Source organism: Aquarana catesbeiana, linkage group LG08, assembly GCF_042186555.1.
Source record: "Aquarana catesbeiana isolate 2022-GZ linkage group LG08, ASM4218655v1, whole genome shotgun sequence".
NCBI lineage: Eukaryota > Metazoa > Chordata > Amphibia > Anura > Ranidae > Aquarana > Aquarana catesbeiana.
The window spans coordinates 205,201,888-205,218,415 of NC_133331.1; the positions used below are offsets into that span (position 1 = coordinate 205,201,888).

Consider the following 16,528-nt stretch of genomic DNA (forward strand, 5'->3'; position numbering starts at 1 on the left):
AGCAGGTTTATACTTACTGAATATTTTTTCACTGAGGTTAGCACTGATGTTATTATTTATTCAGTGTAATTTTATTGTAGTTGTGTGACACCATTTTCACTTCACCATCTGCACATAGTAACACCTATTAGGTACTAGTGGCCGCGGCAATAAACTGCAATATAGAGTCAATTGGTCCTTACAGTGTATGCTGTACAGGCCATTACCACCATTTCTAATTGTTTACTCACTCTATTATTATTATTATTTTTATATACTATTATATTGTATTCACTTGATGCACTTTATTCTGTTTTTACTTCACCACTAGGTGCTAGTGGCAACGGAAACAGGCTGTAGTGTGGAGACAATTGGTCCTTACAGTGTAACTTGTTTATGCCATTATTACTAATAATAACTAATACACATTTAATACATACTCCATCATTATAATTTTATTGTGTACATTTGATGCACTTTATTCTACCTAGTTGTCATCCTTTTCACTCACTATAATATTGTGCGAAATTCCTTTCATTATTTATTCTGCTCTGTGCAATGATATTGCACAGAGCTGCCCCTTCTTCTTCTGGATTCCCCCACTGGCAATTATGGCTCCTCCTCTGCCTTGTCTGCCTCCATAGCAAGTCGCTTGCTGTGGGTGCAGATGTGCAGGCATGCGCCAGAGTCAGGATGTGTGTGTCTATAGACACACACAGTCTGACTCAGCTCCACCCCTGCTCTCTGCTCACTGGATTTGACTGACAGCAGCAGGGGCCATTACTGCTAAATCCAAAATTTTGCAGGCTGTGATCTGATGCATTTCACCTGTAATTGGGCTCAGTCATAAGGGTTCCTCTATGACTAAGCCAAATTACAAGTGAAAGGCCTCAGGGGTGGAACCTGCATCCAGTGGAAGAGGCATCCTTTGAATAAACTATTGACATTTTGGATTTAGCAGTAGTGTGGCTCTGTTTTCTTAACTCTCGGGATATGGACATAGGATGGACCCACTGGGAGTCTTGGCACCTGCAGCTATTTTTTTTTTTTTTTTTAATTATAGGGGCATAAAGCAGTACTTGCAGCCCACAAATGCCTTTCTAAATGTGTAGTGTATTTATATTCAGCAAAACGAGAGAAACTGAGCTGACATTTACTGAAAAGATGTATGAGCCTGCAATAAGTGAACACCAACTCATCCCTTTGCTTTACATATTGCACTAAGAGATTTTTAGTAGTTTTTTTTCTTCTCATTGATTAATTGAAAGCATACATCAGTGAGGAATGATGCAGTTCCCTGCAGAAGTCATATGGGCCATGGACATGAAGATGATCTGGAACATGAAAGGAATGAATTAAAGACAGCACAGTAATCCATTAATGGGAGCACTAAAGGGAATACTTGCACACTTATTAAAATAAGAAGGTGCTAGAGAGTGCTTTGATTAATCTAGAATTCACTCTGCTTGTAATACCGACCACTGCACTTTAATGTACAGTATCTTAAAAGCATGTTGCCACTATGACACAAATCCTTTACGGTTTTTGAGACCAGGCTTACGTAAGATGGATATGTTTGTGCTCAAATCCTTGTGGCATATGTGCAGAGGAGGGGGTGATTGAGATTGCTTATAGATGGACCATGAGTTGTCTAACTCTGTGGAGCTCAGGTATGAAGAATGGTTCATTCTTCTCCTTTACCCTTTGCCGTACATTGTTGATTTATGTATCTCCAGGATCTAAGTTAAAAGTTGTGATGTCAAGGTAAAGTAAAACAAAACTGTTGTAAATTGGACTGTCAAAAAATGCAATGTTGATGTTGATAAAATTAAATAGAAATTAAAATAAAAAGTTGTGATCTACATTGTTTAACTCATCATATATAAATTAATTAATATTGAGGATTATGCACTAGTAAAATAGTTTGAATTTTAATATATTCTTAGATTGCAGGATACACCTTTGATAGAGCAAAACATACATTATATTACCAAAAGTATTTAGACACCTGCCTTTACACGCACATGAACATTAATGACATTCCAGACTTAGTCCGTAGTGTTCAATATTGAGTTGGCACACCTTTTGCAGCTATAACAGCTTCAACTGGGTAGGCTTACACAAGGTTTAGGAGTGTGCCTATGGGAATGTTTGACCATTCTTCCAGAAGCGCGTTTGTGAGGTCAGGCACTGATGAGGACGAGGAGGCCTGGCTCGCAGTCTCCGCTCTAATTCATCTCAAAGGTGTTTTATCAGGTTGAACTCAGGACTGTGCAGGCCAGTCAAGTTCCTCCACTCGCTCATCCATTTCTTTATGGACCTTGCTTTGTGCAATAGTCCAAATCATTTGGTGGAGGGGGGATTATGGTGTGGAGTTTTTTCAGGGGTTGGGCTTGGTCCCTTAGTTCCAGTGATGGGAACTCTTAAGGCGTCAGCATACCAAGACATTTTGGACAATTTCATTCTCTCAACTTTGTGGGAACAGTTTGGGGATGGCCCCTTCCTGTTCCAACATGACTGAGCACCAGTGCACAAAGCAAGGTCCATAAGGACATTGAGCGAGTTTGGGGGTGGAGGAACTTGACTGGCCTGCACAGAGTCCTGATCTCAACCCGATAGAACACCTTTGGGATGAATGCGAGCAGAGACTGCGAGCCAGGCCTTCACGTCCACATCAGTGCCTGACCTCACAAACGTGCTTCTGGAAGAATGATCCCAAGGAAAAAAACATGGATTTATGGGTATAAGATTTACCCATAATCCCATGTTTTTCTCACACAGTTAAGAGGGAGAATGAGAATCTTCTGCTGCTGAAAAGGTACTGTTTTAATCAAGCTAAATAATATATTATTATGCTATATGTTATAACATAATAATTTGCTATTTATCTATTTAACTGTGAAATTACTGGTTTGAAGTTAACACTTCAAACTTTAATAATTTATTCGTTAAGCCACCTGCTTGAGTACAGTTTTTGAAAATATAGTAAATTACCTTAAAAACAATATATAATAATTATTTGTATATTACTTACTTATGGTAATTAACCCTTTGCCACCCAGGCCAATTCTGACACTTCTCTTCTACGTGTAAAAATCATCATTTTTTTGCTAGAAAATTACTCAGGATCCCCAAACATTATAAATATTGATTTATCAGACATCCTAGGGAATAAAATGGTGGTCCTTGCAACTTTTTATAGTACACAGTATTTGCGCAGTAATTTTTCAAACGCGTTTTTTTGGAAAGGAAACTGTTTCATGAATATATATGTATAAAAAAAAAAAAACACTAAAGTTAGCCAAATTTTTTGGTATAATGTGAAAGATGATGTTACGCCGAGTAAATAGATACCTAACATGTTGCACTTTAATATTGCACACACTTGTGGAATAGCGCCAAACTTAAGTACTTAAAAATCTCCATAGACGACACTTTACATTTTTTTACAGGTTACATGTTTAGAGTTACAGTGGAGGTCTAGTGCTAGAATTATTGCTCTTGCTCTAACGTTTGCGGTGTATGTATCCTGTGTGTATCTGGCTCTGATACTAATTAGTGCCTCACCAGCCACTGACCTCACCGCACGTCCCTGGCACACATTGCCAGTGAGTTATTTTTACATATTGAATGTCCCAAAATGTTTTTTTCCTGGAGTTCAGCTTTAATCTGATTCAGTTATGGTTTACATCTACTTCCATATCTATACATGGATTTACCTGCCTAGACAATTTAAAGTGAATTTGGCGTCACAAGGATACAGAATCAGTGTAAAAACATTGTAGGACAGGTAAGGTACACGTTAATCTCTTTTACTACCCCGTGTCTAGTAGGATTGTTGAATTTTAACTAAAGTATTCTATGTCACAGTCTTTAATGACAATTTTGACAGTAATTTCATATAGGTTCTGTTTCTCATTGAACCATTTGTCTGTTTGCAGTGTCTTGGCGCTGGGCACGTATACCAGGGGTCCTACAGCGACTGGGTTTCACCTATTTTGTGGTAGCATTCCTGTTTGCCTGTTTTAGTAAGCAGAACTCGGATATTGTGGAGGTGAGGTCCTAACATGTATAACTGCCTGGAATATGTTGTTGCATATTTGGTTAGAGTCTCTTGGCTTGTTGTTAACACATATTATTATTTAAGAGCATCCCAGTGGGGCGGGTGTGTCACAATGTCAATTCATTTCTAATGAATGGAGTTCCCTCCCAAAGCCTTTTCTAAGGATGCAGTGTTCATGTGTAGGAGGTGAACAGCTTTTGTCTAAGACATTGGAAGAAGAGGAAGGGCAGTGCCATGCAGGATGCACAATGTATTTCTCACCTAAGAGGACACAGGTAAGTATAACATTTGAAAGGGGTGCAAGGGGTGGCTCCTGACCATGAAAATAAGAGTGTACATAAGTCGTAAGAAAGAAGTCATGACATTCAATATAAAAAGAATGTGTCTGTAGTTGCCATTCCAAGGCTTGCTTCTTAACTAGAATGCCAAACATAACGTCTACTTTTGACTTCCTCCACCTAATAAATGAAGCATACTGTTGTAAAGTGACAGTCTGCAGCAATTACAGCATTTTACCTCAATAACATTTTGAATTTGGAAGTAGAAAGAAAATCATATTCAGTCCAGAGTATGACAACAGTATTTTTTTTGCTCGATTTCCCTTCTACTTTCTAAGGAGCAACAGCTTAGCTTATATGGATTAGGCAAGAAACCAGAAGTTTTTCTTCCAATACCTTGTAACCACTTATAGTGCCACTCTAGGTGCTCTGCTGGTACAAAATATGGTTTCTCACAACAATGTAAGGTGCAGGCTTGTCTTATGCTTGATCCAGAAAGCAGTGAAGCATGAGGGGATGAGAGACACTGCACACCACTAGCTCGACAGGTGAACAGTAATATGAATGGCCTCAGCCTTGAACTCCTCCTTAGCCATGTATGGCTTAAAAGGAGTTCTAGGCTGAGGCCATTCATATTACTCTCAACCTGTTGAGTTAGTGGTGTGCAGTGTCTCTCATCTCCTCATACAGAACTGTTTCTTAATTCATTCCTGTTTAACTAAGATGTTCTGAACAAAAGCCTGATTTGTTTAGTTCTATTACAGGTGCTTGATTCTTGGATCATAAACATAATAATTTTATACAAGCTAAGCAATTGGTTTCCAAAAACTGTATTAGTGTCAGTGTTTACATGCAAATAGTGTTGATTTGTATTCTGTAAAATTGAGAAAATACTTCTCAATTGAGCTGTGGGCCGGGTCATTACCTGCCCTGCAGCTCACGTGAGCTGCAGAGTGGGCAATGATCCAGCCCGCAGTTTATTTGAGAAAAGAGGAACCGGGGAAGAGAAAATATAAGCAGATCAAGCTTCGGGTTTACCTTGAAGTATAACAAAATGCAAAACATTTTTTTTTCGGTTTGGATACAGTTAGGGAGGGTTATAACCCCTGTTTTTTTTTTTCCATCTGGATCCCATTGGGGAGATTTCCCTTCAGTATTTACCCCATAGCCAAAACAGGAAGTGAGAGGAAATCCCTCCAAGGTGAGAAAATTCCTGGATGTCATCGGGGTCAACAGAACTAGTGTTGCATTTGGGAGATTTCCCCTCCAGTCCTGTTCTGGTGACAATCTAAAAATTGTAATTTGCCTTCACTTTTACTTTTACTGATAATGGTAAACACGACAAATAGAGAGGATGAATCTCCCTAACAGGGGAATAGACAGCACTCTAAAACCTGAGAGGTATTCTCAGCCCTCTCCACTTTATCAAAAACTTAAAATAAAAAGTTTTGGTTTAGTTATACTTAAAGTTAAGTTAAAGTGAACCTGTCTTTTACCAATACTAGGTAAAGTAACAGGTTCCTGGTAAAGTGGGCACTGTAGCAGACAGTACTCTCTCATGCACCACTGATAAGCAAACAGAGCGCACAGAAATACCCAGTATTGCCGGATATGGGGGAATATGTGACACGTGTACAACAATAAAAGGTTAAAGCACCACAACCAAACAAATGATGATACTAATGCAATTATTATCAATTATTAATTGATTTAGAAAATTATACAGTTCATACAAGTTATATATGAAGACATTCAATATAATGTGTGTACAAAATAAAAAAGCAGCATTTTGTTAAAACAACTTGCCCAGAACTAATGACATAACACACACTACAAACTAGCATATAGTAATCAATATAAAACATTCTAGAACACTGTAAAAGAAATAAGCAAAAGCTCAACAGTAAATGTAATGGATACAGATGGTAGGGTAAAGAAATTGTTTGTCAGACCTCTGTTGTACAGCATCGAGGAAGAACTACAAAATATTTTTGGGTAATCACACCCCCTTTCTCAAGTTGTCATTACCTGGAACATGAGACATTCCCCTGGTTCCCCCACAATGCTTGAGTGGACAATTGCCAGGCTGGAATGCTCTCACAGGTGAGTGTGGCAGTGGGGGACATTCACCTGGGGTCAGGGTGGCAGTTGATCATAAGGAAGGTACATATGAATTGTTTATAGCAGGCATCACTAAATGGAGGACCACAGTCCGGAACCGGACCGAGCCACTGTTCCATCCGGACCCGCGGTCATGCTAATTAGGTGCTGCTTATTTCCCCCAGCCCTGTTGCTGTTAATATAACAGCAGAGCAGAGGGCTAGAGATAGAACATTTCGGGATCGAGTGCGGGAAGCATAGCATTGAACGGAGCTGCCGAGGTTAACTTATGTGAAGTCGGGGACTGTGATATGTGGGGGGTACTGAGGACACTGATGTAAGGGATTGTGCTATAGGAGGAGAGGGCGGGAAAAAATGCAGTTTGGACCTCTGGTGGAAGAAAATTTTACTGGTTGGACCTCCATGAATTTTAATTTAATACCCCTGGTTTACAGTGCTTGCTCTAAGTGAGCCAATTACTTTGTCTAGCACGGGATTATATGAAATTGGAGTACATTTCTTAGCTGGTAGGAGGTTTATTGTTGGATGTTTGTGACCTACAAATGCATTGCCAAAAACAAAGACATTTATTGAGTTCAATGTTGGTTTGTAATTGACTCGATTTTAATATGAATGTTAAAATCACAAACCGTGTTCGTAAAAAATACAGCAGTATCTAATGTCATTAGCAATTAATCTTGTTAATCGTTCAAGTGTTCGATACCTTTAAAAGAAAACTGCAAATCTTAGGATTTCCTCTCTTTAATCCTTCAAGCCGTAGTGCTGGGATGAGCAGAACATCATGTAATTGCTTGTTGCACAGAATGCCTGTTGTTGAAAACAACCAGGAATGATCCTGCTGACCAGCATGAAAGAGGAAATGCTTTAAATATTGATGTTGGAGCAAAGTCTCCCTGAAGTAGCCCAAAGTGCATGTCTGACTATATATTCTTTTGTCTGTGCAGAGCCATCAGTGGAGTGCTGCCGTAAGGGATATTGTCACTTATTGGCCAGAGTGGATCATCATGATAGCTCTAGAGACAGTATCACTATGTCTGACGTTCCTGCTACCTGTGCCTGGATGTCCCACGTAAGCACTATCAGTGATTACTGCGTATGCATAATTGGATTATTCTTGCCAGAACTACATAATGTGATAAATGTATTCCTCAGGAAAAAGTGAAACTTATTGCTTGCTGATTGTTCAGATGGCTTGCAGAATTTTCTGACAGCTTGCAGACTTTTCGGACACACAATGAAGATGATTGACAAAAAACTTTATCAAAGAAAACTAAAACAGAACAAAAGTTTCTACCCATTTTACCCATCTAACCTGGATGGTTGCAATGTGTTTCACTGTTACATGCGATGCTGGGGTCAAGGTTTCTGTATATATCTTACTAGATTGGTGGTGACCTGATTGTAAGGGGGTGTATGACCACCACCTTTTCTCTATAACAGCCTATCAATATGAGATGAGAGGAGCCCAATGTGACTATTTTCAGATGAATTATGTAACAATCCGATTCCTCTTGTGGAAAGAAGATCCCAAGGGAAAGGCATCAGTCAGGTTAGAATACCAGCTCCAATTGCCTTTCCTTGACAAGCAGGGCCAACTATATTTGCATGTACCTCTGTTTTCAGCCGTGTTTATGAAGCTTTCTGAAGATTTGCTGGCTATAATCACACATGTCCTACCATCCTCTAAAGTCTATGGGCAGACTCCTTTATTTTCCATTGATAAACATTACTGTATCTTCAATATAGTAACAAAAAGACAGGAAAATATAAAGAAAGCAAGAGTTCTGATAAAAAAAAAGTAAGTCAAATAATAATGACATATATTTAAACATATACTAGGCTTTTCTGATTACCCATCCATATTTCACAGATGTTTGGGTATATCTAGCCAATGCTGTTCTAGAAAAAAATTGACCCTTCTTGGGGAACTGAAAAACTTTTACCCACTGGGCAGCTTATACCTTGGGGAAACCAGTTTTTCCTGCAAACAGAGCCAGTTTCACAAACTTTCATTTTTTTTTTTTGTATTTCACTTGACTTTTTTTTTTCTTCATACTAACATATAGACAATGTTTTTTGTAGCAAAACTGAGAGTAACAGGTATTACGACAAATGGTACACTGCCATGGGTACTTTCAGTTGCATTAAATAAAAAACATTTTTAAATGTACCTGCTCTGTGCAATATATAGAACAGAGTGGCCCCTTACCTCCTCTTCTGGAGCCCCCCACTGACACTGTCCACTTCTCCTTTCCTGTGGGTACCTCCTGAGGAAGCCACGTGCTGGGGGGGCACCCAATCGGATGCATTTCCAATCCAGGCTTTGTGTGTCGATAGACACACACAGTGTGGCTTGGCCATGTCACAAAAAAAAAACAAACAAAGGCGCCTCTAAGTGCAGAAGATAAACAGTTTTAATGCCCCAACTGGGTTAAAAAACACTTACAAAATAGGAGTAATAATCAGGCACATCGTGGGTAAAGCTGCATTGGAAGAGGTCACGGTCAGAGGAAGCCTGCAGAGAGGATGGATGTAGTCACTGACAGCAGCGGTGTGTAACAGGAAGCCGCTGTGAAGCCGGCGTCGTCAGCGTGGAGAGACGGCGAACCCGGAAGTGATGTCATCCGCTGAGCGGCTCTGTAACCAGCCTGAACCGCAAGCAGACAGCCAGAGAGGGGATGTGATGTCATCAGTAAGGGACGCGTTTCGGAACCGTCAATCGTTCCTTTTTCAACCTTGGCCATGTCCCCTACTCTCTCCTCACGGGATTTGACTGACAGCAGCAGAAGCTCTGGATAGTTAGCGGAGGAAGGTTAGTGTTTAGGGAATAGGGGGAACAAGTAGTGGGGAGTTTTTTCACTTTAATGCAGAGAATGCAGTAAGTAAAGAAAAAAAGTTGACTTTAGAACCACTTCCATTTTTTTTATTGTTTCTGCTTTTGCTCAAGCAGTCCTGACAATCCTTGTCACCATGATGTTTGCTGGCCACAGCTCTTACCTACTTATACTTCTAATATTCTAATATTCCATGTATTGACACTTATTAGAATACAATAGTTTTCATCATAGTAGTTATTCTTTTATCATTTTTATATTTGAAAGCGTTTGAAGATGCATATTCAACTTTTCAGAATGTTTAACTCCTAGAAACGATGTCGATGAACATATATATTTATTGTAATAATGCAAGTACCATTATATTCCAGTTAGTAAATAACATATTGTAATTTCATTTCATTTGTTATGTTTAGGCATGTAAAAACTCCCTTTTTTAATTAAAAAGTTTTAGTGAAAGTTTCCATTTTGGGAACATTGTATAATGTGTATTAAAAATCTGATTATATCACTCCACAGTGGTTACCTGGGTCCTGGTGGAATAGGCAGCTATGGTCAATACCCAAACTGCACAGGGGGAGCTGCAGGATATATAGACAAATGGCTGCTTGGCGCAAATCACATTTATCGATATCCCAGCTGCATGGTATGTCTGTGTCCTAATTATGCATTCATTTACTCCCAGTTACTCCCACATGATCTGAAAACCATGTCTATTAAAATACTGACCTTAAAGCTATATTAAACCCAAAAGCAAAGATGTAATATATTTCAGAATACCATTACTTAAATTTAGTGTGTACATTTGTTTTCTTTTTAAGGCTTTTTTTTCCATTATTTTCACACTTCCTATCTTAGGGTGTCTTCGCGGTTCAAAAATGAGCAACAGAGCCACCCTTGGACAGCAGCATTGTGCCTTCAACTTGAGGGTAACAGCTTGGAGAAGGCCATATTTACTTTTAGCATTACTATTCCCTGTGCACAAAGCCAGCTCCATAAAGACATGGCTTGGTGTAAAACTCAAGTGGCCTGCACAGACCCCATGATCTCAACCCTTTTGAGCATCTTTGAGATGAATTGGAACACTGATTGATAGCCAGATCTTCTCATCCAACACACAAATACTTGCCTTTACAAATGCTGTTTGGCTGATTGGGCATAAATTCCCACAGATGCACCCCCAGGGCAGTCTACTTGGCTGCTGTGGGGCCTGGGTTAGGAAGGCTCCCTTTAGAGAAATTGTTAGGAAAAACAAAACTGCTAAGATTTCAGTATAGAAAGACTGGAGTTAGACTTCAGGATTGTTTCTAGTCACTGATCCATCTCTGTTCAGTTGTTTAGCTGTCTTAGCAGTATAGATTTATTGTCCTTTGAACTTCTACTACAGACTGAAATTAACCCTGTATACCAACAGTGCCTTGAAAAAGTATTTATACCCCTTGAAATTTTCCAAATTTTTTCACGTTATAACAAAAAATGTAAATGTTTTTTTTTTTTTTTTTTTTTGGGGGGGGGGTGTTATGTGTTTGACCAACACAAAGTGGCACATAGTTATGAAGTGCAAGGAAGATGATAAATGGTTTTCAATTTTTTACAAATAAATATCTGAAAAGTGTGGCTTGCATTTGTATTCAGCCCCCTTTACTCTGATACCCCTAACTAAAATCTAGTGGAACCAATTGCCTTCAGAGGTCACCTAATTAGTAAATAGAGTCCACCTGTGTGTAATTCAATCTCAGTATAAATACAGATGTTCTGTGAAGCCCTCAGAGGTTTGTTAGAGAACCTTAGTGAACAGACAGCATCATGAAGGACAAGGAACACACCAGACCATCAGGGATAAATTTGTGAAAAAGTTTAAAGCAGGGTTAGGTTATAAAAAAAATATTCCAAGCTTTGAACATCTCATTAAGCACCGTTCAATCCATCATCCAAAAATGGAAAGAGTATGGAACAACTGCAAACCTACCAAGACATGGCCGTCCACCTAAACTGACAGGCCAGGCAAGGAGAACATTAATCAGAGAAGCAGCCAAGAGGCCCATGGTAACTCTGGAGGAGCTGCAGAGATCCACAGCTCAGGTGGGAGAATCTGTCCACAGGACAACTATTAGTCATGCACTCCACAAATCTGGCCTTTATGGAAGAGTGGCAAGAAGAAAACCATTGTTGAAAGAAAGCCATAAGAAGTCCCATTTGCAGTTTGGCAGAATCCATGTAGGGGTTACTGCAAACATATGGAAGAAGGTGCTCTGGTCAGATGAGACTAAAATTTAACTTTTTGGCCTAAAAGCAAAAAGATATGTATGGCAGAAAAGCTAACACTGCATATCACCCTGAACACACCATCCCCACCATGAAACATGGTGGTGGCAGCATCATGTTGTGGGAATGCTTTTCTTCAGCAGGGAAAGGGAAGCTGGCCAGAGTTGATGGGAAGATGGATGGAGCCAAATACAGGGCTTTCTTAGAAGAAAACCTGTTAAGCCCCATACACACGATCGAATTGTTGGCCAACAAAACCATGGACTTTTGTCCGAAAGGTGTTGGCTCAAACTTGTCTTGCATACACACGGTCACACAAATGTTGGCCAACAATTACGAACGTAGTGACATGCCAGAGGTACTACGTGGTTTTTCAGCTCTTTAGCATCATCCTTTGTGCTCCTATTGCTAATTTCATGTTAGTAGAAGTTTGGTGAGTGTTGGTTCATGCTTTTCATTTCATGCTTTTCAGTTCATTTTGTTTAAGTGCTATTGGCAGATAGCATGTCTATTTTTTTTTTTTTTTTTGCACAATAAAAAAATTGTGAAGAATAATACTTGGTTATGTGTTTTACTTCAAATGACAGTTTGGGAGTAAACAGTTACATTTTATAAAGTACAATGTAAAATTAACAAGGGACACCAACATATCTTTGATCTTAAAAACTACAGGATAATGGTGTTGTGGTAACTTGCCCAAAAAAAAAATAAAATAAAGCATAATAATATTATTCTTGATATCACTAGAAAAAAAAAGCCTTTGAAACTTTGTTTGCAATAACTCCATCAGTATCACCAGCAAAGCAGCTTCATTATTATCCCATTAAAGAAGAAGAGAATTGTGCGCTGCATTTGTAGATTTCATTATTTGCCACGTCACCAATGTTAATTCTCCATTACAAGCGCTAGTTTACAAGACCAGCCGCTTCTGCTTCTGAGCATGCGTGTTTGTACTTTGGACTTTTGTCCGACGGACTTGTGTACACACGATTGGACAATCCGACAACAAACATTTGTTGGCGGAAAATTTGAGAACATGCTAGCCAACATTTGTTGGCGAAAAGTCCAACAACAATTGTCCAATGGAGCATACACATGGTCGGACTCTCCACCAACAAGCTCACATTCAACATTTTCCCTCGAAAAGTCCGATCGTGTGTACGGGGCATTAGAGTCTGCAAAAGACTTGAGACTGGGTCGAAGGTTCACCTTCCAGCAGGACAACGACCCTAAACATACAGCCAGAGCTACAATGGATTTGGTTTTGATTTGGTTTTTGGTTTTGATCAAAGCATATTCATGTGTTAGAATGGCCCAGTCAAAGTCCAGACCTGAATCCAATTTAGAATCTGTAGCAAGACTTAAAAATTGCTGTTCACAGACGCTCTCCATCCAATCTGACAGAGCTCGAGTTATTTTGCAAAGAAGAATGGGCAAAAATGTCACTCTCTAGATGTGCAAAGCTGGTAGAGACATCCCGAAAAAAGACCTGCAGCTGTAACTGCAGCGAAAGGTGGTTCTACAAAGTATTGACTCAGGGGGGCTGAATACAAATGCACGCCACACTTTTCACATACTTATTTGTAAAAAAATTGAAAACCATTTATAATTTTTCTTCCACTTCACAATTATGTGCCACTTTGTGTTGGTCTATCACATAAAATCTCAATAAAATACATTTACGTTTTTGGTTGTAATATGAGAAAATGTGGAAAATTTCAAGGGGTATGAATACTTTTTCAAGGCACTGTAACGCAGCCAAAAATCCTAGCGTTTCTCCAACCTTTGCAACCTTTAGGACAGCTGATATCATTATAGCCAAGATCCCAGGGAGAATTCATGGTTTTGCTATGGGGTCCCATGATTTTTAGTCTCACCTCTGTGTCTATAGCACCCCTATTTTTAGGTATGAAGTAAAAACAAAATGCTAGGGAGGTGGAAAATAAATGACTAGACACCCAATTAATTAGTCTGCTCTCACTGATAATATAGAAAGGGTTAAGACTGTTGCATATCATTAAAACAAATTGTCCCTGCTTTCTGGTGTGATCATAAATAACTTTTCCTATTAATTTGCATGACCTCATCTACGATTGTGGAATATTTTTCTTCTCTGTTTGATTGAATGAATTATTTATTTAACATACGGTATGCTACTGATTTGTAGCATAAAGGTATCAGCAATGAACACAAACATTTTTAGTGACCCCTTTTATTGGAAATGTGAGCTTAGACTATTTCATCTTCTCTTTTTCAAAGTAATAAAATATTTTTTAGTATGTGAGTAGAGTTGGTTGAAGATAAATTCATAATATTAATTTTCTTGCTTCATGAGCTAATGCTATTTATTTTTTATAGTCATTCCATTGCTCATTAACTAGTTTGCTCTTAGGAAATGTTGGAGAGGGCACAATGTTTGCATACATGGCATTATAGGAAGCTATCATTATTTCTCTTACAACTTGAAGGTATACAGATTTTGAGATTTCTGGGTACAATACTTCTTCTCTAGGCCACCAATGTAAGAGAACATTATGTTCCATTGATAAACAATATTATAGTGTACGTCCCTGATCATCAATATATAGGCAGCATTTGCAGTGACCACCATTGTAATGGAGGCATTTACACCCATCGCTCATGTACTTTTATTAGGATGCTTTGTCCTTTCTTCTCATCATTAATATACATGGTGCTTTTATTATGAAGACCACCCACAGGCCATCAGTGTACAAGAGGCAGAAGTAAGTGCATACCTAACAAACTTGGAACTTAAGAAAGAGGGACACCTTGGGATGGAGATGAGATAAGATACACAAGGGGCCACCAGCTAAGTGCAACATCATTATTATGATTAAAAAGCCAAATGCAAACTTACAGAAATAGAAAATCAAAGAGCTTATATGCAGCCAGGCCACATTGGATGGAAGCCATCCACGGGAAGAGCTGCTTGTGACAGCAAACAGCGTGTTGTCAGTGAGGAAACCAAGTCCAATGTTCCAGGAAGTGAGGAGAGCCTCTCCTACACAAGCGTATCTTCACATATATCTGGGGGGGGGGCTAACTCATGTGGATGGTGCATTAGCATTTGTTTGCACCGCAATTTCAATTGTTGTTTGTGCATTGGGATGGAAATGGTATAGACGAAGAAGGGTGTGGGTAAGTTGTGCTTAAAATTGTCCATGGATTCAAAGAGCATGACTGACATGACTGAGAGTCTGAGTCAGCATATTGTATACTGTACACAGTCTGCACACAGTCTTTGTACCCAGAAAATACTCCAGAATTACTGTTGCATAAGTGAGAGTCTCACTTACATAAACCTGAAGGATGAAGAAACAAAATATACACAGAGAACTAACACTTTGTCTGAGCTACCTTAAAGAAAAGCTTCATTAGTTGCAAACCACACATCAATGAGCAGCTATTGAGAAAATAAACACTTTGCTCAGGACTATGTAATACAAAAAATAGAGTATAGACTGAAAAGTTAGGTCTATGTAACATACTACATAGAACATAGTGTGTAGTAGTTAGGACAATGTACAGCGCAGTGTACAGAATGCAGCAGTAAGTGGTTTGGGCCCCTTTAACTGTTTGTCAGTGGGAGGAAAAAATGCAGTAGTGTCAGTTGTCAGGGGAAGGAAAAATGGCTGGTGTTGTAGGGAAGGGGGTGCTCACTGTGAAAATGCCAGTGGGAGGAAAAAATGCCCATTGTTATTGGTCAGTGGGAACAAAAAAAAAATGCCCAGAGACAGTAGTTGGAGAAAAAAATGCCTGGTGTTAGTGTTACATGCTTACATCAACCATGGGAAGGAAATTAATTTATCATGTCCAGAAAATGCAGGAACAACAATCTATATAGGACCATGAATATGGAAGTCAGCTTTTCATGCCGCTAGAGTTCTCTGCTTGTGAATTGTGACAGGCAATACAAATTCACTTGAGCTATTTTACATGTCTAGGAGAGTTTTTTTTCCTCTATGCTACTCTGAAATACTGTACTATCATTGTATGGAGAAGAGCTTGTCGTAATGTTATAGTGTGAGGGAGGTTTGTAGTACATGTAGACATGTGGTGTAGTACATATAGAGGGCATGCAGTGATGTCATTGTATGAAGCAGGACTTTTCATAGTAATATTGAATGAGAGGCTTTTTTAAGTAATGCATACCTCCCAACATTCTGAGATGGGAACGGGGGGGGGGGGGGGGCTTGGGGGGGCAACTATTAGCAAAAGTATGTAGGACACACCCCTTGCCATGCCTCCCTTAAAAATAATTGGTTAAACCCACAAGAGCTTTTTTTTTACCACTACTGTCCCTTTATACTGACTTTTGAAATTTGCAAATGCAGCAATTTAGAAATTTAATGAAAGGTTTAGCAATGGGAAACACTTTTTCATAGATAAATAGTGCATTTTATATATAACTATATAGGTCATATCAAAATGAGGGACAAATGAGGAGGAAGGAGGCAGAGAGGGACTTTTTTCCAAATGAAGAACAGTCCGTCAAAATCGGGGACAGTTGAGAGCTATGGTAATGTCATAATGAGGAAGAGGACTTTTAGTAATTTAATATCATGGAGATAGACCAAGGTATCTCCATAGCGTGGAAGAGGACTTATATTATCTTCAAAGTGTGAAGAAGGACTTGTAGTATCTTCAAAGCTGCATGGGGGGTGGGGGGGGGTTTAGTATCTTCAGAGCATGGCGGAGGACTTATAACATCATAGGATGTTGTAGAGAACTTGTAATTAATAGCAAAGAGAATTTGTTGTATCTTGATAATGTGGAGAAGGACTTGAAGTATTTTCATAGCATCAAGGAGGATGTTTTTTATGCTTTGAGGCCACATAACTCTAATGATTTCTCAGCCCAAGACCAGAATTTGAACTTACATAGAAAATGTCTATATTGACTATGCAAACCAGACATAATGGGGTTGATTTACTAAAACTAAAAAGTGCAAAATTTGCTGCAGCTAT

At 39.0% G+C, this 16,528-nt stretch overlaps 1 protein-coding gene across 1 annotated transcript in view; it reads left to right on the top strand.

Moving 5' to 3' along the window:
* LOC141106724 (heparan-alpha-glucosaminide N-acetyltransferase-like) overlaps nucleotides 1-16,528 on the top strand; it is a 645,511-nt gene that overhangs the window by 329,268 nt on the left and 299,715 nt on the right. Inside the window, exons 11-13 of the mRNA XM_073597659.1 lie at nucleotides 3,921-4,033; nucleotides 7,386-7,510; nucleotides 9,795-9,921. Coding sequence (XP_073453760.1) covers nucleotides 3,921-4,033; nucleotides 7,386-7,510; nucleotides 9,795-9,921 — 365 coding nt within the window. The remainder of the gene's footprint in view (nucleotides 1-3,920; nucleotides 4,034-7,385; nucleotides 7,511-9,794; nucleotides 9,922-16,528) is intronic.